A 26872-nucleotide genomic window follows, 5' to 3' on the forward strand; every position below is an offset into this window, starting at 1 on the left:
CAGATTACTGAGTAGCATTTAAGATCCGACTCCAGCATCCCCGCAAAACACCACGGCTCCCATCTTTAATGTTAATGTTAAAGGTACTTATAAAGCGCAAACAATCATCCCAGATAGGATATCACGGCGCTACTGTGGCAGTGAAGGAAGTGAAGGGTAAATACAAGATGGTTAAATTTTAGTCAGGTTTAGGGAAGAGAAATGTTTTCAACTGCTTCCTGAAGAGCAGGTGGCTGTTTATTAGTCTAAGATTCACAGGCAGCTCATTCCAACTGGTTGCCGCCAGGTGGGAGAAGGCTCGCCCGCCCATCTTTGTTGTTTTCACGCGTGTGGTTCTGGCTCTAGCTGTAGTTTGGGAGCGTAGATTCCTAGATGGGACGTCAATTTTGACTTTATTTTTTAGAATACCGGGGCCTGTATCATGTAGTATTCTATGCGTTATGCACAGTAGCTTAAAGATAGCTCTTTGTCTCATCGGCAGCCAGTGTAGTTCTCTCATACAGCTCTTGGCTGAGTCGTATTTTCTTTTGTTGCATATTGCCTTGGCTGCAGCGTTTTGTACGACCTGTAATTTGGAAAAGAGATGGTCAGCCATTCCTACAAACAGGGAGTTTCCATAGTCCAGCCTACTCATAAGTAGGGACTGAACCAAGATCTTTCTACATGCAATGGGAATCCATGGAAAGACTCTTCTGAGCATTTTTAGTAATGCAAAGCCTTTACCACAGATTGATACGTGGGTTTTCATACTTAAGGTGTTATCTAGTGACACCCCTAGATTCTTGGCCATCGATGTAGGGTTAGGGGGGGTGCCTAGTGTTGCGGGCCACCAGCTGTTGTCCCATAGCTGTGAATGTCTGCCAAACAGCATTATTTCAGATTTGTCTGCATTTAGTTTAAGACAGTGACTATGCATCCAAGTGGCTAATTCCGTAAGGCAATTGAGTAATCTATCTTTAGGGTCATCCTCCTCGTCCAGTGTGATCATCAATTGGGTGTCGTCTGCATAGGAACACATATCGACACCTCATTTTCGTCCTATTTTGGCCAGTGAGGAGACAAACACATTGAACAGGGTCGGGCTTAATGACGCCCCCTGTGGGACCCCATACTTGATAGTCCGGGGAGGGGATAAGAGGTCACCCATCTGTACTGATTGTGTCCTGTCTTGCATGAAAGACTGTAGCCACCCTAGGGCTTTTTCCTGGATTCCTTTCGCTGCAAGGATTTCCAGTAACCGATTGTGGGGTACGGTATCGAATGCCGCCGAGAGGTCTAGTAATATCAGGGCGACTGTTTTCCCTTGATCTACCTGGGTTCTGATGTTATCCATCACTGCTAGTAGAGTTGTCTCCGTACTGTTGTTAATCCGGAACTCTGTTTGAGATATATCCAGTAGATCATTGACTTCCAGGAAGTTAGACAACTGTCTGTTGACTAGTTTTTCCAACACCTTAGATAGGTAAGGTAACTTTACACTTCAAAACTCTTCTAAGCCTGTCGGCTTTCTCCCATTGCTGCCTGAGCTCAGGTATTTTACCCACCATACCAGCCTGATCTGTTCTATACTAGTTAATTCCCCTGTCCAATTCACCTAATATAGTTAACCTCCGTTCCTAGCTTTCAGCCATTAGGGAAACCTGTCATTGCTGCACACAGTCCTTGATAGAAATGTAGGTTTCCTGAAGGGACTGTTGACTAGAAATCTTTCACTAGCGAATGTTACCGAAACGTACATGAAACCAACTTGCTGTTCATCAGGAGACTATTGTTTGTAAGTTTTAAAAAGTAAAACCCATAAATATGTGTACCACCCTTTGCAAGTTTGTGGTATTTGTGCAACATGAACATAGCTGAAAGGAGTCCTAGGCAAGGGAACAGTCAATTAGTGATTGATTGTGTAGCTGGGTTGTGAGACTGGTTGTGGATTGTTACTTTGACGTGATTGAGTCTTCTTTAAAGAGGTGTGTCTTCTGCTCTTTCCTAAATTAAGCGGTACAAAAGGGGGTGGTGATGGACGGAGCATCAGAACCAATCAAACACTCACACCCAGTCAACATATCCGGGTTTGATCCATCTCCGTTCTTTAGCCCACTCTGCCACCCCAGTTCAGACATGGCCATATGCAAATCAGTCTGACCCTGTGCCTCATGGGAACAGTCCAGCCCGAACTGCCAAGCCATGCCTTCCCTGGACCGGAAACAAGCTTCCTAGGACCGGTTTCTGGCATTTCAGCCGTCTTCAGCCAGGCTTGCTTGAATCCAGTGGCAAAGTGAGCAAGGGACTCACGTCGGAGCATACCCTGCCAACTTATGGCGAACAAAGCGGTACAAAAGGGGGTGGTGATGGACGGAGCATCAGAACCAATCAAACACTCACACCCAGTCAACAGATCCGGGTTTGATCCATCGCCGTTCTTTAGCCCACTCTGCCACCCCAGTTCAGACATGGCCATATGCAAATCAGTCTGACCCTGTGCAGTTCGGGCTGGACTGTTCCCATGAGGCACAGGGTCAGACTGATTTGCATATGGCCATGTCTGAACTGGGGTGGCAGAGTGGGCTAAAGAACGGCGATGGATCAAACCCGGATCTGTTGACTGGGTGTGAGTGTTTGATTGGTTCTGATGCTCCGTCCATCACCACCCCCTTTTGTACTGCTTTGTTCGCCATAAGTTGGCAGGGTATGCTCCGATGTGAGTCCCTTGCTCACTTTGCCACTGGATTCAAGCAAGCCTGGCTGAAGACGGCTGAAATGCCAGAAACCGGTCCTAGGAAGCTTATGTCCAGTCCAGGGAAGACATGGCTTGGCAGTTCGGGCTGGACTGTTCCCATGAGGCACAGGGTCAGACTGATTTGCATATGGCCATGTCTGAACTGGGGTGGCAGAGTGGGCTAAAGAACGATGATGGATAAACCCAGATCAGTTGACTGGGGGTGAGTGCTTGCAATGTTCAACACTCCGTCCATCATTTCCTTTGGTTTTTGCTTTCCTAAAATAAAGCAGGATGGGCTGGCCCAATGGATACAGAGATGTTACAGATCCTGGATGTGTAGATGGAGATGGTCTGATGCCTGCCTTTTCTTAATAATAAATATCCATTATAGTGACAGTGCACAGTAGCCCCCAATAAAGATAATTAAAAAATGATTGTGTAGTATATTAACATTACTAATGTTAACTACAGTGTGAAAAAGAGTGCATGGAAATGCCACATAATGGATAAGCCCACTAATCACCAGATGAACAGCTTCAGGAGCTATGTGGTTAGCAGACAAAAATGATGAAAGATCTTCTACACTGGAGAGTTCTGATCACAACTCTGATTCAAACAGTGACCATCCTAGAAGGAAAAAATATTTCTATCATTCAAGAAAGCCAAAGCTTTCCCTCTCCTTCTTTTTAAGACAACGAGTTTTGGCAAATATCTCCCAGTGTTTTGCACGTTTTAGGTCTTGCCTAGGTAGCGCTTCCTCTGTCTCTTCGAGACATGCTGTATTTAGGATATGGGCAGAAAGATCCGCCCACTTTCTGCCCATCTTTTAATTGGCTCCTGTCCCTGTCGTTTGTGAATGGTGGCTTTTCAATGGTCAATAGTCTTAGTAGTCCCTTCTTAGTACCACCTTGTCTCTTCTTGTAACCTCATATGAGGACACCCCCTGTTTCATGTGTTGTTACACCGTAGGTTTGAATTACAGCCTCATGGCACTATTTTCTTAAAAGGCTTCAGGCAGGACACACACTTGGTCCTAAGCTAGGCTGGCAGTGGTTACTTCACTCACTAGAACATCTCAGATTTAAATGAGACCGTCTATAAATTTCCCTTCATCAGCGCCACACAGAGTACAACCTAATCCGAAATTAATGTAATAATTCTTCTGTCACATTTCAAAGCTACTAATTGTATATATGGATATAGCTATTTGAATGTACTCTTAGTGCTGTCTTGCATGCAATTCATTATGGGAAGTGTGGATTTACCATATCTTCTGCAGGGTGCAGTGCCATATGTGACCAAAAGAGGTACCCTTTTGGCCATATATGATACTGAACCCTTCAACATGGCTAGTTAAAAAATTGCAATGTATAATGCCAATAGCTCCAACTTTGTAGACCTGCAGTGCTGGTGCTTTGCTCACAAGGGATCTCTAGGAGCAGCTTGCGGTACTGCACCTAGACATACAGTGCTGGTGCCTTGCTCCCTAGGGACCTCTAGGAGCAGTTTGCGGTACTACTCCTAGACATGCAGTGCTGGTGCCTTGCTCACAAGGAACCTCTAGGAGCAGCTTGTGATACTGCACCTAGACCTGCTGTGCTGGTGCATTGCTCACTAGGGACCTCTGGGAGAAAGTTACGGTAATGCACCGAGACATGCAGTGCTGGTGCCTCGCTTACTAGGGTCCTCTAGGAAGCAGCTTGCAGTACTGCACCTAGACATGCAGTGCTGGTGCCTTGCCCACTAGGGACCTCTAGGAGCAGCTTGCGGTACTGTACTGAGACGTACAGTGTTGGTTCCTGGCTCACTACCCAAGCATTTGCAACGCACTAGGTCTTGCATTTCTGAAAGTATGAGCTATTGACGTTGCATTATTATTTGCAACACCAATACATCAAACTATAAGTAATGCGGGACCTATTGCATTCCAAATGCTTGTTTGGCATGTTCTTGGTATCCCAGGATTTGAGCATGCTATAAAACGTATAAAACGTTATTGAAATAGACTAGTGCCATACATTTTTCACAGAAGTGAAGAATTTGACATATATTCAAGTGATTTCAGTGCAAGGAGAGGGCACATTTGCAGGAGTTAATAATGTGGAGGGTCATTGCTACTCCTATCATTAATACTTATGAAAGACCTACCTGTGGATAATTGGTTGATGGTGGTAGGTAGAGTGGGTTTTCTTCAGATTTTGACCATATTGGTAGCGGCCAGACGTATTTGCAACCTCACATCGTGATGTAGTAGCTGTCCTTTAGTGCTCAGAGCCCACCTACTTCATTCGATTTACTGTACCTTTTCCGTTGACTCTGCACAATGCTGCACTGTCTTTTGCTACACGTATACCACATAAATACTGCATGCATGTCATTTTGGCTTGCCAAGACTGTTGAAAGTAAGTCTGCAGGCCTAGGTTGTACAGCCGCCAACGAACAGGGAAACTATCTTGTGGTGTACGGTCAAAGAATGGCCCTGGGGGTCGGGCTATATATATATGGAGGGGGGTGTCCTCGATCCTTTGCTACTTGCTGGTGGCAGCACGGATGAAACACTTAGAACACTGAACTTTGTATTATTTGTTCCCACTGGCAGCTTTGTTTACTCTGGCAGCCTTTCAAGTACGTTCTTGCATAGTTGGTGGCCCCGACTATAACGGATCTTTTTCAAGTCTCGCGCCTAGCGTTGCAGTGCACAGCACTTCTCACGCAGTGCGCGATGTTTTGTAAGGGGGTTCTGGAAGCTGACCACACGCTTGTGCGTGTGCTTTTGTTATTGTCAGCTGCTATAGGCTGTAGCGTGCGTCTTTGTGAAAAAGGCAGCACACCATTCGTTAAAGGTGTGTGAATGTCCCAGATTCTTTACAATTGTAACCGCCTATTTCCCGACGGTGTCTGTTACGCGCAGCAGACATGTGTTTGTAATTAGCGCGCGTTCGCTTTGCTGGCGCGCTCCCTCGCCCCCGCTTCACTGCTGCTGGCCTGGAGTCCGCTAACGTCATTGTCATGCCGCGCTGAGATTGGTCTCAGCCTTCATGGATTCCCGCCTCGTCATTGCCGTGCGGCGCTGGGATTGGTCCCAGCCTCGAGGGCATCCCCATGCTCGTTCCAGGAAGCGGAGCTGCGCCTGAGGCCAGGGAGCATCCCGAATAGTAAATCGCCCGCCGCATTGCACTAGGGTAACCGGAGCTACATTTTTTTGGTTAGGCACGGGGAGATTAAGTTATTTGCCCAGAATCATGAACCCGGCTCCCCAGCTCCAATGTCGGGAGCTCTAGAGTTAGGGGTGGAGCGAGGGCAGGAGTGGTGACTGGAAAGGGAGTCAACACCCACTTTGTGTGGTGTCTTCACCTATATTCCCAAAGTTTCTCCCGTCCCTTGTGCTCGCATTCATTTACCCCCTAGAGTTCACAGGAGTGTGCAAGTGAGTTGAAGAACTGAAACGGGAGTGTCTCTTGGCACCTCATTGATGCATTTGTATATTTGTAATGTGTTAAGGTGCCTTCCTGAAGGCTGCGCTGGAATTATCAATTCATCTCGACTGCTATTACTTCCTCAAACAGTACACGATGTATCAACCTTCAAAAGATGAAAGCCTGGGTAGGCCCCTTGAACTCAAACTGCTGACCTGAAATGTAGACCGAGATCTCTGCAGCAGGCGCGCAACCAACCACGCTAGCGTTCAATGACTGGTCCTATCACCACACCCTCACCTCTCCGCATTGTGTTTCAATAACAGTCGTAGATTCTCCAACCTGCCCTTCTGATGTCAGTCCGTGGCTCACATTATTTCCAAGCCTGGAGGGCACACTAGTACCAGTATTCGTGCGCAGACAGGTATCGGCCAATGAGGGTCCATGAAAGAGGTCTCCGAGATCAGGAGCAAGGACACCCTCCTTCTATTGGTACCGACGTTGTGCTGAGCGCTGTACCATTCGCAGGGCCTCTGGGCGCTTCACTAATATGGCGTTCTGGTCTCAAACACGACACAAACTGATGGTTTGATTGCGAGAGCGGCCATAACCTTGTGTTGTTTGTTTTTTCCGCCTGAGGCTCGCGTCTATGACATGCCCGGACTACTCCCAGAACGCCCTGACACACACCCGCGGTGCCAGGCAGCGTTCTTCAGACCTAGGTGCTGCCAGGCGCTGCAGATGGTACATTGGTCCCCGGCTACAGGTTAAGAGGTTGGCAGACACGCCAGGTTCAAAGAGTCCTGCCAAACAACGCACAAGACTGCTTGGTGTAATGCATGGATATGCAGGATTAGGGTTTAGAGTAATGCAGAATTGCGCGTGGCCCGGTGGGGCATTTGGGGTCAGGGGAGGTGACAAGCCATGGAGGTGACCAGAAAGTGGCTAAGCAGGGTGATTACCCCTCTTCTGGTAGGTTGTCCTTTGACTTCCACATAAACTGGCTGTTGAAAGTAATGTGTCCTTCTCGTTTTATTACATATACCAGTATCAGTCCTCCAGTATCAGTCCTCCAGTGTCAATCACTCGTCCCATTTTTTGGTCTCGCTTTGGCAGTGCTTGCGCTGTCTCTTCGAGACATGCTGAATCTAGGATATGGGCTTGATAAAACGCCCATCATTTTCATTGGTTCTTCTTGCTGTCCTTCCTAAATGCCTGCTTTTCATTGGTTAATATGCTTACTAGTCCCTCCTTTGCTACTTTTGTAACCTCCCACAAGGACTGCCCTTTTTAAATATGCTGTTACGCTTCATGTTAATTTATAGGACATGGTGAGCACTCTTTTCTTTTTGTTGGCATGCCTCTGCTCATGCCTGTTATCTTTACTTACGTAGTCTGAAAGGATCCCGCCCGAATCATTAACCAGTGCTTCTGCACTGATGCACATTCTGCACTTCGCTGAATGTTTTTTTTGTTGTTTATTTAAACTTTTACAGGCTTAGCTTAAGGTTCATTTTGTTCTTGGTGCTTCCCCTGTCATCAATCCTCCAGCTCCCCTCCCACTCCCCCCCCCCCCCCCTCCCCCCCCCTACCCCTCTCCAGCATTCAGGGATTCTTGTGGCCGGCTCGACTGCTCAACACTCAGCAGCTCCTGCTGGATTTTTTTTTTAGTTAAACGGCATTCGTGCCATTGTTTTAGGGACAACCAGCGTCATGTATTTACATTGTATTTTTTATTTGCAGTTATACAGAGACTCAAACCCGGTTCCCTAGGGCCAAAATTGGCAGTTGTGGAGGTTACACCACAGTCTCTGGTTTACTTTTGCTTGTTTCATTTGTAATGCCAATAGCTCAAACAGTCACTAATGCGAGACCTATTGCACTGCAAATGCTTGTTTTGCATAGCTCTAGATGTAATCTCCCTTTCTCAAAAGGGAAACTAGTTGATGCATATTGTTTTTTTTCTTTTTTTAAGAACACCTTTTCTTCTTTAATGCGCCTCATAAATCCCTGTTACGTCCCATTTTACATGCAAGACGGTTATGTAAGCAATTAAACCTCTCCACAATGGACTGCTTTTTCTTTTGCATGTTATTTTTGTATATGATTTATTTTGGGCCTTAGCGACCTACTAGCTTATTCTAATTTTGATACTATTCAAGGCATTTTCTAATGATATGAACACATTGTTTCACAGTACTCCTACAAAACATTGCTGTTGACCATTAAATGCAGTATGATTTTCAAATGAAATGCAATATGATTCTTAAATCAAATGCAATATGATTCTCATGTGCTGTCACTGCGGTCTTTCTCTTCCCAGTGTTATAAAATTTGCTGCAGGTTTCGTTGTTCTTAGTGCTCTGTGTTTGATGTTATGGTAAGTAAGTCTAAAAGTTTTTAGGTCAGACTGCTTTTGCTGGTTGTTGTACAAGACCTTTTATACAGAATTCAATACATAGAGTCGGCTTGCGGACAGACCTCTGCTAATGCTTAGATGACTTCCTTGTCTGTTTCTGTTCCCTGCTCTTGATTTAATGCTTTACTCTCTGTTCTTGATTTTTTCCGGCCATGAAGCTTGATGGTTTTATCCTACTCCTGACTCGATGAGTTGAGCTGTACCCTTGCTGACGTGAGGAAGCTACTTCTTAATTTTCCTGTCATGTCTTACTACCTCTTTCTTGAGGCTTTCCCCTCCCTCTCGTCCATTGCTCCCGTACCCCTACCCTTACCATATCTTGTTTGTTTTTTTAAATTGTTGCTTTGGCGAGGGCACAGTAGTTGCACCATGCTGCTGGGATGCTTGCTTCTTTTTCTTTGTGCAGCATTGTATGCATTCTTTGTTTTTAAATTTACATTTTTTAATATAGTTTTTGGCTATCTTAAAATGGTAAATTAAATCTCCAAAATGGCAACTGGTGCATCACAACATATATGCTAACGTCTGTTATCATTCTAGAAGGCTTTTTCTTTCGTAGAAGAACAATTCCAAGATCACTGCCCATGTATACTCATATTATTGTAAGACAATCATATTTTTCTCATAAGGAAAAAAAAACATTAAAAGATGACCATGCATGCATATTCATGTATTGTGGCTCACTAGTGGCCTTTTTGGATTTGTATGTTATTTTGCCAGTGCCAGTGGAAAGAACAATTGGTAAAGTCAATAGTTATTTATCACCTGAAGGTTGGACCTTGTGGCTTTGCTAATGCATGTTTGACCTTAATGTGTATTTTGGTATGCCCAGTGTCTGCAGCATTTTGAATGCCAGTAAGCGAGTCTCTTGGACAGTGTTATGGGTTTGTGGTAATGTTTTGGAAAGCAGAAAGAATTGAACTATAACGAGCCTTATTATAAAATGATAGTTAGGAATTGTATATTGGAAACCATGTCTGTGAATTCAGTTCTAATCTCGCTAAATACTTAGCTCCCATCTTAGACTGGCTGGTGAACAGCAGAAAGGGCTATGTACAAGATCATATCAACACTCCCAGCCCAGACTCTCCCAGATAGCAAGCCTCATCTGAGCGCCCACACTGTGAAATTTTCTTTCTGTTTGTATGATATTCTTGTGCTACTTTTTATGTTCTTAAAGAATATCAACCTATGAGGTGTCTTGCCTTTGTTTTGTATTAATCATAGTTCGTTTAGTGCAATCAAAGTATGAACTGGCTGACAGTGTATAGTATCTATTTTAAATGTTTGCTTTTACATTTTTATTTCTCACTAGTATTAATTGAGATTGAGCTTGTTTTCTTTGGTGTCCCGCCCTCCATGCGCTATTGATACAACGTGACCTTCACTGGATCCTCCTTCTGTGAAGAAAGCTTGGAAGATGGTTTCTCTCGCACCAGTATCAGCATGTTTTTTTTGTAATTATTCCTGAGAAGGGACTGGCATTCTATTTTAGACTTAATTTACTAGCTTTTCTAGTCTGTCCCCAGTGAGCACCTAGTCTTACAGGATCTGTTAGACATGATGCTATCTACAGTGTGCTTTTTTTCTGAGAGGCATCAGTCTGTAAGCATATACTGGTTCCTTTCCTTTCTGGGGGCAAAGGAGAAGGCATTGTGACACTTCATTTTGAATAGTCTGTAAAACCACTGTTGTGAATTTAAAAGATGCAGTTTATTCTAGTCCCTGGCAATAAAAAGTTTTATTGGTAGCTGGTTTTTTTAGTTGGTTTTTTTGCTTGCTCTGGCGACAAATTGTAGATTTATTTCCATGCCCGTTGTGTGCCGCTACTAATCTCCTTGCCTTTAAGAAGACCTCGAAACTGTGGTTGTTTTTCCTGTTATTGGTCACTTCAGGATGCTGTTGATGATTGTGTATGGACACGTTTTTTTTAAAAAATCCTAAAAACTTATTGGAAAAAAAGAATCTTGTTTAAATGCATTTTTTAGGCCAATATCTAAGTTTTTTTTCTTAATTTCTAAAAATGGTTTTACTATGTATATTTCGTTTTGAGGTACCTACAGTAATTGACTTGGAATTGAAAAACAATCAAATTGTTATTAAGACACATTGAAATACTGTCCGAATTCTGTGTTTCCTTCTCTTATTGGCACATTACTCACCAAGTGTCTGACTTTAAAACAGCATAGCCTTACTTTTTCAACAATGTTAAAAAATGTTCTGCACCTTTTATAGGCTGTTCATATAATCCATTTTTGACCAATATCTCCAATCATTTTCCCCCGTCTAAATATTTTCTGCTTTTGAGGTATTATGGAGTGCGATATGGTGAAAATATTAGTCCCTGTTTCAAGTCAACATCCTTCTAGGTGTTAGCCATGGTAAAAATGTAGTCTTAAGATGGACAACTTACAAAGATTTCTGCATTGCACCTCTTTAACGTGAAGTTTAAAGTGTTTGAGATATTAGCTTTTTTCTGTGTCACTTGGACCGTACCAATTTACTTTGATCCTTTAGTAGATGATAGATTAGTAGATCCTGGAAATTATAGAGGATTTGATATAAAAGGTTTGTTTGACTCATTTCATACACCCTGCAGGATATATACTAATGTTTGAAGAAATGTTTACGGGGTAGGTTTTACAGTGGGTAGTGCTAAAGAGAGGAGATGACCTGGAGAGGTGAAGGAGCAGGTTTGATCTTTACAGAAAGGATTACGCGGTGAAGGTAGTGGTGGGGCAGCTGATGGGAGAGGAGAGTTGCGAGAAGGTTGTCTTCAAGGGGTGAGGTTTTGATGCACTTATTTATAAAAGGAGTTCCCCTTTTAACTGTCTAGTAGTCTCTGTTCTAGCTTCAGTTGGCATCCTTGTAGAACAGAAGAATCTGAGCATATGTTAACTTCCTCTGAGCACAGCTTTACCTGACATTTGTATGATCATATATTGCCATTACATACGAGAGATCTCTTTGGAGTAGAGACGAGACGCAGTTTTCAAACTGCATAAGGAATTTTGCACGTATGCTGACTGCAAGGTTGTTTGCATGCAATGGAAACTCAGAACATTTAGGAATAGAAAGATTATTTGTGCCGATTGAGTTTTCTAGCATGAAACCATTGCATGTTTCTTTAACCAGGGGTCTTTCAAAAGCAGTGGTCTTTAAATGTCAAGATTTGGGTATTTGGACACGTAAGAATTTGAGTTTGGTTTGACTTGAAGCGCGTTCTAGTTTAAGTGTACAAACATGGAATGTCGTGGTGTTGTGACAACATAAAGCTCCTCTTCTGAAGTTTACCTAATTAGGTAAGACTTGAATCTCCGTATCTCCCAAATGCCTCTGCTGTGCTCTGGTTCTTGTCTGCAGAATACCTTATCACCTCTCATGTCATCGTTGTCTGCTGATGGCTTGTATGCCTGTAGGCGGCCAGCACATCACTCTACATTGATTCAGGTTGCATTCTCGTGCACGCAGTAGGATATATTTTGCATTTTTTGCTCGCTGTTTTCTTTCATGTTTACGTCCACATGAGGAATTTTTTTACAATGATTCTTCAAGGCATCGTTAACAAGTCCAAAGGAAAATCTGTATTGTCCGAAAAATCCTTTATCAAACCTTCCAATCGAAAAAAGGATAGGTTATTGCTGAAAAAGGTGAGCCGTGTTTGTAGTTGGCCTTGACGGTAAATGCAGTTGCTCTAGCTGCAACTTTCTCGTGTTAATTAACGATTATTGTACTTTGTTTTTGTGTGTCATTTAAGATATTTTGTTTTATCCTCTGTAGCTGAAGCAGCTTTGATTACCGTGTTTGCTTGGTGTTTGTGCCTTCAGTACTTTGTGATGGTTATCATCTTGGATACTGCAGTAAAGAATTGAACAAAAACGATTAATCTTTTGCAATTAATGTGAAATGTATTTTTGGACTTTACCTTGTACTCCATATATAAATATGTATTTGTATTTTTTAACAAATGTAACCTTGTCGGTTGTAATGGATCACAACTGGGTAAACCTGTATTCAGCCACTCAATCTTGAGTTTATTTATAGAAAATATATTTTTATAATGTGTCTATGGCAGTAGGAAGAATGACAAACCAATGTAGGTTTTTAACCCTCTATTCATAAATCCCTGCAAATAGGATGTGCAGTTGTCCTGCACGGTCCGCATTTAAATTGATCCAAATGTTCCCAAAGCGGTTTTTAGTTCTGAACTGTTTTCATGCCATTATGAATAAGAATGTATAGATGTAGCATATATGCACGTCTCGAGTGTACCATTTTGAGTGTGAGCCAGGATCACAATAGGCAGCTCCTCAGTTGGGCTATGATGTCCCTACCGCCCTCGACAATGGGTAATAGCATTGTAAAAAGTCATCTGTGAGGCAGTGGTATGCAGTCCTATGCTAATAATACGGGTATCCGAATTTTGCGCCCTGGTAATGAATGCATATATATCCGTTTTATTAGCACTCTTGTGCTGTATGACATATATTGTGCTACACTCCAATTTCCGGGTCTGGCATAAAACCACACACTTGCCCTGTATGCACCCTGATATATATACCCCAACACGCACCGCACCGCCCCGCACACTCCAACCTCGCATGCATCAAGTTCACAATTTGTTCTCTTTTCTGTCACACAGTTTTCTTCTCTCCAATGAATGACTTCTCTCGTCCTCACTCCTCTCCTTCATCTTCTCCCGCTGTGCCCGATACCCTCTAAACAATTTCATCCCACCTTTTATCTTCGTTTTTAACTTTCTGTCCCTCCATCTTTCACCATGTTATTTTCCCTCGTCGCTCTAATTTCTCTTTCCCTTCTTCCTCGCTCCCGCTCCCTTATTCCCCACGCTGGAAAGAACGTGAAACGCAGGGCAAGAGAGTCCGTTGTGCATAGGAGCGCCGTGGAGATTTTGAAACTAAGCCTCTCGTGTGGCATTATACCAACACTTTTATCAAGCTCACTGAGTCGATAATTCCGATGTTTGTTGGTGAAGCGAGTCGGACATTGTGCAGTGCGCGCACCACGCGCCGCAGGGCGTGCAGAGCAGATTGCCTCTTAGAACAAGCTGGTCACGTAACGTTTGTGCGTTCACCCGTAAGACTCTACCCGGGGCTCTTCCTCACCATCCTTTCATGTGATGCATCGCTACTTCGGGACCTGGGGTTCTCCCACGTGGAAGCCAGGCTGCCAGTCCTGTCCGAGCAGCCTCAGCGTTTCTTCAAGGATGTCGTGCTCTGATTAACTGCCCTTCAGTAAACTGCTCCTTTGCGTAATGAAATAATTGCAGTTAAGCAAATGAATAACACCGCCTGAGGGCTCCCCTGTGTGAGGAAGTGAGAAAACGATTACATCAAAAGGACACCTTAGGAGTCGGATATTGTAGGTGAGCCAGTTCGCAGCAAGGTTTTCAGAGCCAGTGCAGGTGCATGAGTGGAAAGGAAGTACGATTAGGTCAATTTGTTTCAGGGGCGTTTAGACCGAGGAGATGTATGTAACGTGTATTCGCAATCATCAATCGTAAATGTCAGCAAGGAGAACATATTCTATCGTGTGTGCATTCTACAAATCGGCAAGAAGAAAATATTCTATTGTGTGTGCATTCTACAAACATGTAGCATGGATAACCCTAAATTGTAATAGCATGTTTCTATAACTAGTGTTGTTAAGCCAACACAGACTGGCAGTTCCCGGGGGTGTTTTCCATTGTCAATCAAAAAAGATAAAAAGATAGATCAAAAAGCCTAAAACGTAAGAATAATGCATGCCCCTTCGTGTTCATGTTATAATCTATATATGGTTGTTTCTGTATAGTATATGATCCCAAGGTGTACTTTGTGTTATGTTTGGTTAGACTCTCGATGCCTGATAGACCGCAAGGTGTTTTTATTTTGTGTTATGTAAAATGAGTACATTCCGAAGATTTTTCTACAAGTTGGTTAAAGCTGACAAGTTATGTTTGGCCAAATCAACCTTAACGAAATGTTTGTTAGGTGTACTGCATTGGAGGGGTTTAGCAGCTCTTTGTTGCTGTGAAATTGTGAAGTATCATCTTCCACCAAATAACAGTCTGTGAATAATGGGTAAGTTGATTGTGGTCAGTGTATGAGAAGATGCAATTCCAAACTCCAGCCTTATTTCTCTTTGCGGCATCGAGCTCCATAAGTTAAACAATTTCCTGATGCTCTTCAGAAATATTGTCTCTACTTTGCTTATTCTATCTGGAGAACAACACAATGACCCATACATAAGTGCTGGAACAAATTTAGAATTGGTAACCATACATGTTGGACAGATAGCTCCCCTTCCATATGTCAATGCAGATCTTTTTATTGATCCCGTAGTTGCAGGAACCGTGTAGCCCAGATTTGGTATGTGGGTGTTCTAACCTAATTTGTTGTACATTATGTAATTTGACACAGTCGACTGTTGTGATCTGTAATTCATGTGTATTTGATTTCAACATCTGAATGCCATGACCTTATATAAGAAATAACTGTAGAATAATAGAAGTCCGTCCCAGCAGAATATTTGACTTTGAGAAACAAGTTCTAAAAATTGTGCAACATAAGCAGATTGAGGGCTTGTTGTGTAGGTAAAACTCGTGTGATTTGGTTAAAACTGTGCAAAGATCATTTTAAAAGGTTTCTAGTTTCCTTTACAGAGCAAGGAAAGAAAAAGGGTGTTCCTTGCCACTCTTCTAATGTCCTCATTTTCTATGGCAATTCCCCATTTTCTCTTATTTATTTAACATTCTAGTGTAGTGCAGTTGCACCAAGTGTTTTTTACATTGTAGTGGAAACTTACACAAATCGAGCCATTGGAGGCAAAATTGAGCATAATAAGATGGTACAGGCATTTGGCCAAAGGTATCATGGGCATTAGGATAGAACGTTTAAAGAGGGACGAACCTATGGGTTAGCCTCAGTGCATCCTGAGGAGATCTGTCTTCAATACCATGGTACAGTGGTTTGAATTCTCAGGCGATTTGGAAGAGCGTTCCATAGGTTTTGTCAATCAGTGCTAAGAATTATTTTAAGGCTTGAGAAGTTCAACATTTAAGAGTTTCCAGAAGGAATGAGACCTTGCTTCTAGGATCTCGTCTCCCTCTGCAAATGGAATGTTGGCTAATTGCCAAATAAAGAGAATTTTGTTTATAAGCCAAGCAGCATATTAAGTTTGGTTGGCGCTTCTGATGAAAAGTTATGTAGGTCCTTCAGTGTAGGTGAAATATGATTGAATCTTTGACTCCCAAACTGGTCTTTCACCCTCTTCCATCTGTACTTCTCTTCTGCCTCCTCTCGGCACCTAACCCCAATCCTTGAATCCATTTGTTCCATCTCCTCTGCCTCTCATTGCCTAACTCCTGTTTATTGTGCCTTGCCCTCCTTTTCTTTCTCTCTTCTTGGCAAGAAACGTGAGCCCAAGATCCAAATGTTTTCTAAACCTTAAATTGCTTTTAGTGCTTCTTACCAAATGCCCATAAAAGAAACCTAGTTGAAGGCACCCACATTGTAGCCTTATTTAGTCTTTTTTTATCATAGCACAATTGCAAACATTTTCACCACATACTTTCTTCCATCATGTAAAATTTCGATTGTTTTTGATGATGGAAAATGATGTCTGAAAGGACTGTCCAATGACTTCTTGCATTCTCTGGTGACTATCTCAACCTTAGCCGAACATATCATAGTCCCCTCAAGATGAGGGTCCATAATTTGTTGTAGTATTCTACGTCTCATGTTAAACACTGTTATGAATGCCTTTATAGTGATAGTGCTGGCTCTGCGAAGTTACCCACAATTGTTCATCCTTAATATGTGGTAACATTTATCATCACTTTGTGATTTTCTCACAGAGGAGCTAACAATTGGCAATAATGATGTGTTTATGATTCTGGGCGTTGGGCTCATTTATGAGTGTCTTGTTGGGCTTTAGGTGTTGCTTCTTAGACTGTAAAACAGCAGAAAATATTAATGATGGCGTTCTGGATGTGCCCCTAAAAGCAGTGGATGATGTGCTTTTGCATTTAGATGGGGGTACAGTAGAACTGGTTTCATTCTGGAGCTAGCCTATCTCTTTCCTTTTGGTACCAGCATTTCTGTGCAACCCAGTATGGCAACTGTACTTGCTGGGAAGTCTCCCTTGTATTGCAGTACTAAGGTAGTTATTTGTTGTTTCAGGATTAGGTTGGAGCTCACCTTTTCTCGGGGCCTCAATGACCTCCATGATAATCGCTGTACGGGATGAGATTGCCTGGACAAGATAGTGTTGGGACTTCAAACTACTTCTGGCTTCTTGTCATTGTAGCCCTCTACCACCCTGCTGCTTCTTTGAACATTTTTGAAGTATTTACTGCTGCTCGAGTTCCCTCAAGCCGTTAAGCCTTTTAGCATGGGTGTCTTCTCTCCCCATGCTCAGTTTGATAAAATGGGGTGTATAATATGGTGTGGTGTGGTGTGGTTGTTAGACCACACCTTGTAGTACACTTTTCAACGCCTTAAGACCAGTAGGTTTTGTTTGTTAAACCCTCTAGCTCAAACCTGGGCAGCTTTGGCTCTGAGCAGCAAGGCTTACACAAAGGAACACATATAAAGCATTTAAACGGCACTAAAACAATTACAAAAGAAATACACAAGACACTCCAGAAATGTCACACCAAGTTTTAACAAGCCTTTGCAATGCAATAGGTCTCGCATTTATGAGAGTTTGAGCTATTGGCATTGTAAATTACAATGCCTTTTATTCGTGTTGTTTTTAAAACAGATTTAAAAAGGCTTTGTCATTTACAATGCTAGTAGCTTAAACTCCTCCCAAATGTGAGACCTACTGCATTGCAAATGCTTTCCATAAAAATGTTTAGAAAAACGTTGGGAGAGAGCGTGTCCTGCCTGCAACATCAGGTAGGACAATGCTATTTGAGAAACTAGGGCTCGGAGGCTGTAATTAAAGCCTACCGAGCAACAACACACGTAATGGGTTGGCCATGGGAGGTTACAAAATGAGGCAAGACGGTACTAAGGAGGGACTACTAAGCCTTTTGACCAATAAACAGTCACAGTGGACAATGACACAAGCCAATTAAAAATGTGTGTGGAGAGTGGGCGGATCTCAAGTCCCTACTCAGTACAGCATGCCTCGCAGAGCAGTGCATGCGCTGCTCAAGCTCAACCTAAAAACGGACTGTATTTTAATGTAATTTTATACACCACAATGAAGAAGATCCACTGGAGGGTTCCAGAGATAGAGAATTTACAAGGTGTAGTAAATATGCACTTTTTCCCTCAACTGCGAACAAGCATTGGCAAATTCAGTGAATTTGACACATAGAAACATTTTCAAGGAAAACTTTGGTCAAGTGTCAATGCAGTTACTTTAGGTGACCAACTATGGCAGGGAGCCAGTGAGGCGGGCCAGCAAGGTCCTCCAGTACCCGTTACCTTGAAGGTAGAAGTAGTCTTTAGTGAGTTCCAGGCACTTTTATCCTTTTGCTGTAGGCTCCTGTGGAGTGGTACTGATGCAAGGGATACTCAATGATGCTGTAGATGAGGTAGACGGGGGGCTTTCCGCAGCAACTGAACGGTCCATGGTCGGGTTAGACGAGCCTGGCTACAGGGGTCGATGCCAATCAAAGTCCTCTTGGTCCTGTCAGAAGTCCAGTCTCCACTAACCTACCAGTCGCCCAGTATTGCAGTCACAGCCCCTCTCTCAAGTGTTTCCCATTTACACTTCAAAGGCGGCTAATCCTTTGTAGCGCACCTTTTGAGCCAACACCTGTGTGGCTTCCTGCAGGAGGGAGATAACACCCCTTTCCTGAGGAGGCCCCTATTGGCTCCTGTCATGGGAGTCATTTGCATGTCTCACTAGTAGTGCAGAAAGCTGTCTGCAGGACAGACCCCATGTACAATAGTAAATGGGTGCTGGAGATCTTAGGCAACTAAAGTGGCAACTTGTAAAGTTGCACTGTGCCCACCAATTGCATAAAATTCGATTTAACCATTAAACCTGGCTTAACAGTGTAATTATTTTGATATCTTACAATACCAACTTTAGTAGTCCCATTCAGAAGTTAGCAGGGCTGGGTTGTCAGCCTTTAACTCTGTACTTGCCAATGGGGCTACCAGCCTTTCCACAGTTAAAGCGCCAGTTTTGGATTTTTACTGATGGAGCATGTAAAAGTATATGTTCCACTTGTTCACATAAAGTACCTTACCTTAGGGCTCGTTAGACCAACCTTAGGGGTGACTTACATATATTAACAAGGGAGGTTTGGGCTTTGCCATTACTTTAAATGGCAAAGTCGAGTTAGCAGTTTTAAACTGCCCTCCAGTCTGCAAGGGTAGACTGGGAGCCATGTTTTACCTTATCATACGTGTGGTAGCACAACAAGTGCTTCAGTCCACGAGAGATGCCTCAACTTACAGGCCCCAGGTACCCCTGGTACCATAAACTAGGAACTTATAAGTAAATTAAGCAATGCCAATTAGGGACAAGCCAATTAAACATGCCCCATTTTAAAGGTCAGAACACATGCATGGAGTCCTGTTTGTGGGGGCTCAACCGATTTCAGAGCCATTCATTACACCAATACCTAGTGGTCAATATGGGAGCAATAAGTGGAAGTAAACCTGCAAAAAGCCTGTTTCCTTACACTTCGATTATGCCACAGCTAAAATAGGTTGCATCTAGTTAACAATCATGAGATGCAGACCTTTTTACTCACACCCCAAGTTTGAAGACTTTCTTCTAGCCCTGCTTGTTAAGTCTACTTAGTCTGTTATGGATGGGACCTTTAATTCTTCCCTGCTTGTAAGATGTGTGCAGTTAGCACATTGTTGAGTGGATGAGGGGGTTGAACTAGACCAGACTCGGAGTCTTCCCCTATATGTGTACTCCCAAGGAGGTGGATTGTCATACTAGGACAGTGTGAACTTTAAGATAGTTGTCTCCCTTATCGTCCTGCATGTCTGTGGTCTGCTTACCCCTCATTGCACACGTTAGTTTGTCTGGTTTAGATCAGCAAACATTCAACAGAGCATTGAAGGATCCTTTGTATGCAGCTTGGTAGTTCAGACAAGTGTGGCATGCAATTAAGCATAAACTTGACAAAACTGTTGTCAAGAGCTTGGCCACTACTAAAGCCTGAACAATTATGCACTAAGTGACCAGCTTCACTCCTTTTGGCCAGCTCTGGCAGAAGAGAGCTTAAACAAGGCATTAGTACTTGATTGGCTTGTGAACTGTCTCTACTAGGTGACATTATGGGATAACAGTGGCACTGCTTCTGCAGGGAAGGCAGAGAACATTATGTATGTATGTTTGTACTAAGAGACTAAACTTTACTTCGATAAAGATCTACTTTAGGATTAAATCAGTTTTTATTAGCAGAACGCTTAATGATAGCTATACACAGCAATCCTCCTACAACCCTAATGGGCCTGCCTCAGTAAGAGTTACCAGAGAAGACAATACAAGCAACATTTGAGAGCACAATACTAAATAGAGGTTACACAGCAAGCCGCCTACAACCCAGCATGGGCCGGCCGCGTCAACAGAGGAGCAAAGGGGACTGATCCACAGCCCACACACATTCAATAAAAGAGAAAATCATTATACATTGTATTATGTCCTCCAAATGCTACTCTCGTAAAGGATTAGCTGCTAAGCTGTCCAATTTACCATTTCAAAACTGAACAAAAGATTCCCTAGGGAAAGAAAAAAAAAACACCCTCCCATCCCCAGCCCCCTCCAAGCGAGCCAAGAACCTAGAAATAGTGCCCACTGAGAAAAGCAAGCCTATAGTGACCGTGAGATGGTACCAGTGGCGTCCCTCTCCTCCTTAGGGTCCGGGATCAATCTCAAAATGCTAAGCGAGTTAGGACAGGTCAAATCTCGAAACTCACAGGAGAGGATAGATCTAAAGGGGGCCCAAATCTCTGTATAATCAGATTCATCCCCCAAAGTTGCCATTGACAATCTTTCCATGCCAAGTAGAGACCACAACTGGTGAAGCCACTGCATGTGGTCCAGGATTCTATCGGATTTCCAGCAGGACAAGAGCACTCGATGGGCGGTATTAAGTGCCAGGGCCATCTGTCTACCCTTTATTGAGCAAAGCGGGAATGTTAATGCGTTGGGTAGGCCCAGTAGTGTGTAAGCGGGAAACCTGGGGATGGCAGTGTCAAAGGCCCGGACAATCTCATCTAAAATCCGTTCCCAATATCTAGTAAGTTTTGGGCAATGCCATAGGAGGTGGAGTATTGTGCCGGGATTGCCACAGCTCTGACCGTCACACTGAGAGTTCCACTTCATTATCCGGGAGGTAGTATAATACCAGTATCAATAAACAACAAACAGCCTCTTTCAGTAATATATTCACGCTAGAACTGTCCCACAGAAAAGATAACTCTTAATCTATAACATTTTTTTATTTTATTTTCAAAATTATTTTTCTTTTTTCAATAGGTTAATATCTATAATTTATAAAATATACATAAATCCATTTAGCCAAAATGCGAAAATCTCAAAAGACGACGAAGCTATACATTTGCGAGTGGAGAAATGGGTCGAGCTCAGATAAGTCATAATCTTCCTTTAGTTGTGTGAATGGGATAGGGCCATTGTAATCAAAAAGACATCCCAGCCGTTTACATCCCCCTTTACCCAGCAAATGTCGACACCCTTAGCCATGCCTGGGAGAAATTTGGATTAAAGAATAGAGGGGTCTGAGATGAGGGGAACGTAGTGAGGCCTGCAAAAGTTGCTACCTTGTCTCAAACCTGGAAAGTCGGACGTGTCACTGGACAAGAGTAAAGCCCCCATGCTCGGGAGTACCTAGGTAGTCATACTTTCCTCCATATATGCCGTCCTGCAACCGTCTGGTCCATAAAGACCCAGTGTTTCTCCGTAAGCGTGTGATTCCATTCCACCAAGTAGCGCAACAGCGCAGCTTGATAGTAACGAGTCACATTGGGTATAAAGATCTACTTTAAACCAATTTGATCACCTTAAGAATTGAAGGGATTCTCAGTGGGTCTGACCTCAAATTCTGGTCTATAAGTACAAATAAGTTATGTGACCCAAGTATTACATTTTACCTTTGAATTTAAGTGGGCTTTGTGCTCAGAAGAAGAATTCAACCATGGGAAGAAAGCTTAGCTGCCCTCCTAGCGTTTTACCTGATGTGAAGGACTGACGAGAAGTGTGGCTTTACTAGCATTTAAACGAGAAGGAGGGAGACTGCTGTGTGTACTGCCTTAAATGAGCAGTGGAACCCAGGGCCAAGTTGCTCAGGTGCTGCCCTGGGGATTGCTGCTTGAATGATGAATGCTGCCAAGACCAGATGCTTTTTGCCATTGCCTAACTCAAACCTAAGGCTGGCATTGTTGCTCCCTGAAACTAGCTTCTGACTTTGGATGCCAGCTGCAAAATTAAGAACTTTTTCATGACTACCTTGTGTCAGCCCCAATATTGACCCACCTGACAGTGAAAGTTGCATCATTATTTTAAGGTGGAATACAGCCCATCGTTGTGTATCACCGCGCTGCCATGTACCCCAAGGTTGAGTACATTGGCTGCACAGTGTCTGACCGATTGGGATACTTCTCATCCAACAGTGGCCGTGCTTCACCTTTTCTCTGAAACTACAAACGATAAGACTCTGCCAACTTGTTCTTGAGTCCCATGGTCTTATCAAGAAAAGATACACAGACATGCATTCAGCAAACAAACGGAAAAGGTTTGTAAAACCATGCTCGAAGCTTTCAATCTCTTTACATACGGAGCATATACTGCACCTATGAGGCATTGCCTATATGCCGGCAAGAAATCCTGCTGATCTTGTTAGTGCCCTAGGGTATCCCTTGCCTTGTTTTTAATAATATAAAAAAATGTCCACCATGTACCCCATCCAGGGCATGTGTGTGAACTAGAACAGCCATTGGTGGAGTAAGGATTTGCCCCTCTTTAACCGTCCTTTCTTATACATGTAAAGTTTACAGAGGAGTACCCATGCTGAGGTATCCATACTTTAGCTTTTGCTCACAGATTGGGGTTTCAGAGTGGGCACACATGCGACTTGATCCTTGACTTCTAACATTATGTTTGCTGAGATAACAGCACTCCTGAGCATGGACCATAAGAATCCCTTTCTGATGGTTTATGGAGGATGTCCGGTCCTGCTTGAAAAATCCGTCATGCACTTTTAAGTATTAGTCATTGACCGGAAGGCTCTCACAACAAGCTCTGTTTCAAACTGAGTGAAAAACCAGTATATATTCAGACTTTAGGAAACAGAGAAAGAGAAAAGTGACACATTCCGCCTTGTCTAGAAAACCATTTATTCTAACATTCGATAGCAGTCGACTAGGAACATTGAAAATACAAGTAAAAATAGAAAAAAGTTTTTTTAAAAACCCACTGAAGTCAAATGCACGGACCTTTTCAGCAGTTAAGCTGTATAAAAGAAGTCTTGAAGGGAAAGTATGCTAGAATGCAGTTTGTCAGGGCATCTCAGGAGTTTTAATTACTGTACTAGCTGCAAATCCAGGTATTTTGGCTCCAAATTATTATTTTTTTTTTTAAGCGCAGGGCATTGTTCACTGCCTCCTTCCTATAAGTTAGAGTGTAGCCAAATGCGAGTGTGTGACTCTTTAATTCATATTTTCTTACTACATATTTTTCTCCGGTTGATTATGGAGTAATTAATTAAATACCTTAAGGTCCAGTCATAGATCATTTGTGGGAATATGAATGTGTCATTTAATCGCTTGTTTACTCAATGGTCTTCTTTTTAAAACCTAAGCCAATTGAATGGTTTAGATTTGAATCCGATATCGACCAGTCAGGAGTAGGATGCCTTGGGGGTGCAGATGTTCTTTAATTAAGCTTTATTGCTTTTTCTCACCAAACACAATGCATTATTCATTACGCCTGTCAGGGAGTCAACATATTAAATGCCAGTAGATGTGGAAAGTTTGTAGAAAATCCTATTCTTTTTCTAATTAGAATGAAGCTAATGAAAAATCTCTAGTGTTTAAAGCTAAAAGATGTCGAAGTGTGTATTTCAAATAATAGACACTTGTACCTCTGTCTACGCGGCATTGTTTTAAATCCATGTTTACGACTGACGTGAAGTCCAGGGTTCAGATGCCTTATTTTCTGTCTTTTTCTGCACTCAGTTAATTCCATATGAATGTAGAATCTTGTTGGGAAGATGGCCTGTTTGAATGTTTGCTTTGTTATTTAAAATGCTACTTAACTTTTTCTCCAAACCAATGAGTCTAGAAGTAGCAGAATCCTGAAAACTGACTTTGCAGTAAACCAAGTATGCTTTTTGTTGATGTATGACGACTTACTGAGTGCCTAAACCCACTAATTACTAAATAAGTACTTTTGTAGTGAAAGTGTCCACATACATTGCTATGTTAGCATAAGCGCGTTAGCTTTTAGAAATCCATCTTGCCACACGTTGGGCACCATGTTGCAGGGATTCTGCTTATGCACAGAACTATGCGCAGGAAACCAGGACCTCAGTGAATTGTGGTGTACCAAAAACTCACCTCAGCACCCAGAACCCCTATCCGACCAGCATCAGTGTCCCATTCGTTATCCGTATCATCACGGAGGTCCCAATGTATAGACAACCCAGAACAAGCGACTAAGAGTATTCTCAGGAATGGTGGGAATCGGAAATACCTTTTCGCTATTATACATATATCAATCCACAACAAAGTAATCAGAGACACGGTAACGTTTAAAAGGTTTATTTTATAAACTACGTGTCCTAAGATGCAGTACTTTGGCTAACATAAGCAGACAAATGATTATAATTAAAACCATCAGCATTGTTACTATACCATAGAAAATGAAAGGAGAAATCATAGCATAAATGACAGTGGCATACAGCCACCTTCCTTTCGCTAGTAAACTAATATTATTAGACTAGCAGAAGGTCTCTTAGGCTTGAATGGGGAACCCATACCGTAAAGATCAGCTTTAGGTGGATCACATCACAGGATCAGCTTTGCTCTGCGCCTGGAAATGTTCTTCTCCAGAATGTGTTTCAAACGCATGCAAACTGTAATATTAAAGGCTCTCGACATTCAGGTATTTGCAGCTGTGTGCATTTTATGGCTAGAGAGTGGGCCGATCAACCTGGATTCAAAAACATACATTGTCTGGCTGCTCAAAGTGTTTTGCACACAATGTTCAGACCAAGGTCGCAGTGCAGGTCTAGGGAGGTGAACAACAGACGGTTCTCATGTGAAGCAAAGGCAAGCAAGCAGTTTCTCAAATAATAACATGTATCTGCAGTGTCGCGTGCAAAAGTGGCAAGATGGCTTTCTAAAAGCTAACGCGCTTATGCTAACATAGCAATGTATGTGGACACCTTCACTACACTTTCAGCTATAAGCTTGACCCATTGGTACTGCAAACCCTTATTTCAGCTGTGTGTACGGTGATGTGCTGAGGATATGCGCCTTTAGGGGCTCCCATATCTAATTAACTAACCAAAAATGATTCAAGGTAAAGTCCTTCTGTAGGATTCTAAGTTGTCGAAAGACTTATTTGAGGTCCTGGAGCTCTCCTTGCTTTGTGGTGCGACCGGAATGCCACAGAACCTATATAAGAAGAAAGCAAAGTAAGAAAGGTGAACAAAGATACAGGGAAGGTGCAGATGGAGACAAAAAAAGAGGTTTAAGAGAGAAGACAGACTCTTGTGGCATCTATCCCGAGGCTGTTGTACAGTCAGAGGAGGTGGACCACAGGTAATGCAAAGAGGGAGAAAGGAGGGAGAGGACAAGGAATGCACTTCTGAGAGCGAAGTTGCCATTAATCCGAGTTGTGACACTGGGATAGGCTACAGCTGGAAGCTGTGGTAGACAAGCTCTTACCAATAAGTGCCTCCCAGTCTAGGAATAGACCTGAGCTGCACTTGACGTCTGCCAGTTTCCTTAAGGATGTAGCTTGCCCATGTGAGCTGAAGAGTGCTGGGTTGTCCACGACCTATAGCGTGGGCCATACTGAAGGGAGAAGGGAATGCTGATGACAAACGAGCAATAAGGGAGATTATCAAAATCGTTAAAACCAAACTGGGATGGAGAAGGGACGCAGGACCAATCTGGAAAAAGTCTAAGTGGGAGAAAGAGGAAAGGAAAACCTAAACTAGCTGAGACTGTTTCAAACCTGGAGAGAGAAAAAGGGGGCAAAGAAAAATGTTGGCGGCAGGAAACAATAGCAAAGGAATCCAAAGTTCAGGTGAACGTGAGAGAGATCGAAACAGAAGGAAAGAGAATAAAAGTCTACTTACCAAACGTTTCTTTCTTCTTCCTCTGAAAATGCCAGCAATTGGTCTGTATGTTGAAGCCTGGAAGGAAAAAGGAATAAACTTAAAAGTCACACTGTTATACAGTTAAAGCAAAATCCTCACTGGGAAACCCGGACTGGCAAACGAAGATCCCAGGCACATCGTTTTGCCAAAACGGAACCCCAAGACTATTCCTAGTTGAAAACAATAACTGCAAAACTACAAACGAAACCCTCAGTCCCCACTCAGTTATTTATTTGGTCGTACTTGCAACAAGCACCTAAGGGGCTTCTGTATTCTCCTCCTCTGGCTGCCCTCCCCTCAGTTCAAAAGAGATATTTTTAGAGCTTAGTTCACAATTGTCTGATTGGAGGGATGGCAAAGGTTGTTAAACCTGAATTAAAACCATATCATTGACAAAAAGACGCTCTCCCAAAATAGACCCGACTCCTGTCACACTATTCAGAGAAAACAAGATGTGCTGCAAAATGCTAAACCTTCTCAGACATCAAGCCTGCATAAAGATATTTAGCAATCTAGTTGAGAAACCAGCATTCCCCTTCACCACAATAGACTCCTCTCGTATACCAAGGCTGAAAAATAAAACAAACATTTTTTATTTGTTATCATGAAAAAACATGAACCATGAATATGTGTACACTTTTATATCTTTGAGGACAGGATAATTACAATCACAGATCCTTTAAGTTACATTGGCAATTTTATATTTTATGTTTGCAGTTTTTGGCAGGCTCTCCCATACTTGTATAGGAATTAAACATGTAAGTAAGTCTACCAGTGTTGTTGAGGACACAGAAGCAGTTTCAGTTTGATTACCCTGATACAATCAGTCACTTAAAATTACGACGCATCTTATTTTCCCCACATTTGTCAATATTTTCTGGGCAACCACAGCATGATAGCTATTTTTTTGGCCATCATACATTAAATCATATTGCAGTGCTATGTGTCGAATTGCGGAGGGAATTGGCTACCCCAAATCCATGCCACAT

The 26872-nt window shown here is 42.7% G+C and overlaps 1 protein-coding gene across 4 annotated transcripts in view; it reads left to right on the forward strand.

The window, feature by feature from the left end:
- Nucleotides 1–26872, forward strand: part of PPP1R13B (protein phosphatase 1 regulatory subunit 13B) — a 509136-nt gene that overhangs the window by 106634 nt on the left and 375630 nt on the right. For 2 of the 4 annotated variants that reach the window (XM_085626274.1, XM_085626275.1), the window contains exon 1: nt 11987–12201. The exons of 1 other annotated variant lie outside the window; for it this stretch is intronic. In XM_085626274.1, coding sequence (XP_085482400.1) covers nt 12076–12201 — 126 coding nt within the window. In that variant the 5' untranslated portion in view covers nt 11987–12075. Of the gene's footprint in view, nt 1–11986; nt 12202–13823; nt 13938–26872 lie in introns of those variants that run through there. One more of the 4 variants, XM_085626277.1, reaches the window with a different exon arrangement.

Source organism: Triturus cristatus, chromosome 9 (assembly GCF_964204655.1).
Source record: "Triturus cristatus chromosome 9, aTriCri1.1, whole genome shotgun sequence".
In the NCBI taxonomy this organism is placed as follows: Eukaryota; Metazoa; Chordata; class Amphibia; order Caudata; family Salamandridae; genus Triturus; species Triturus cristatus.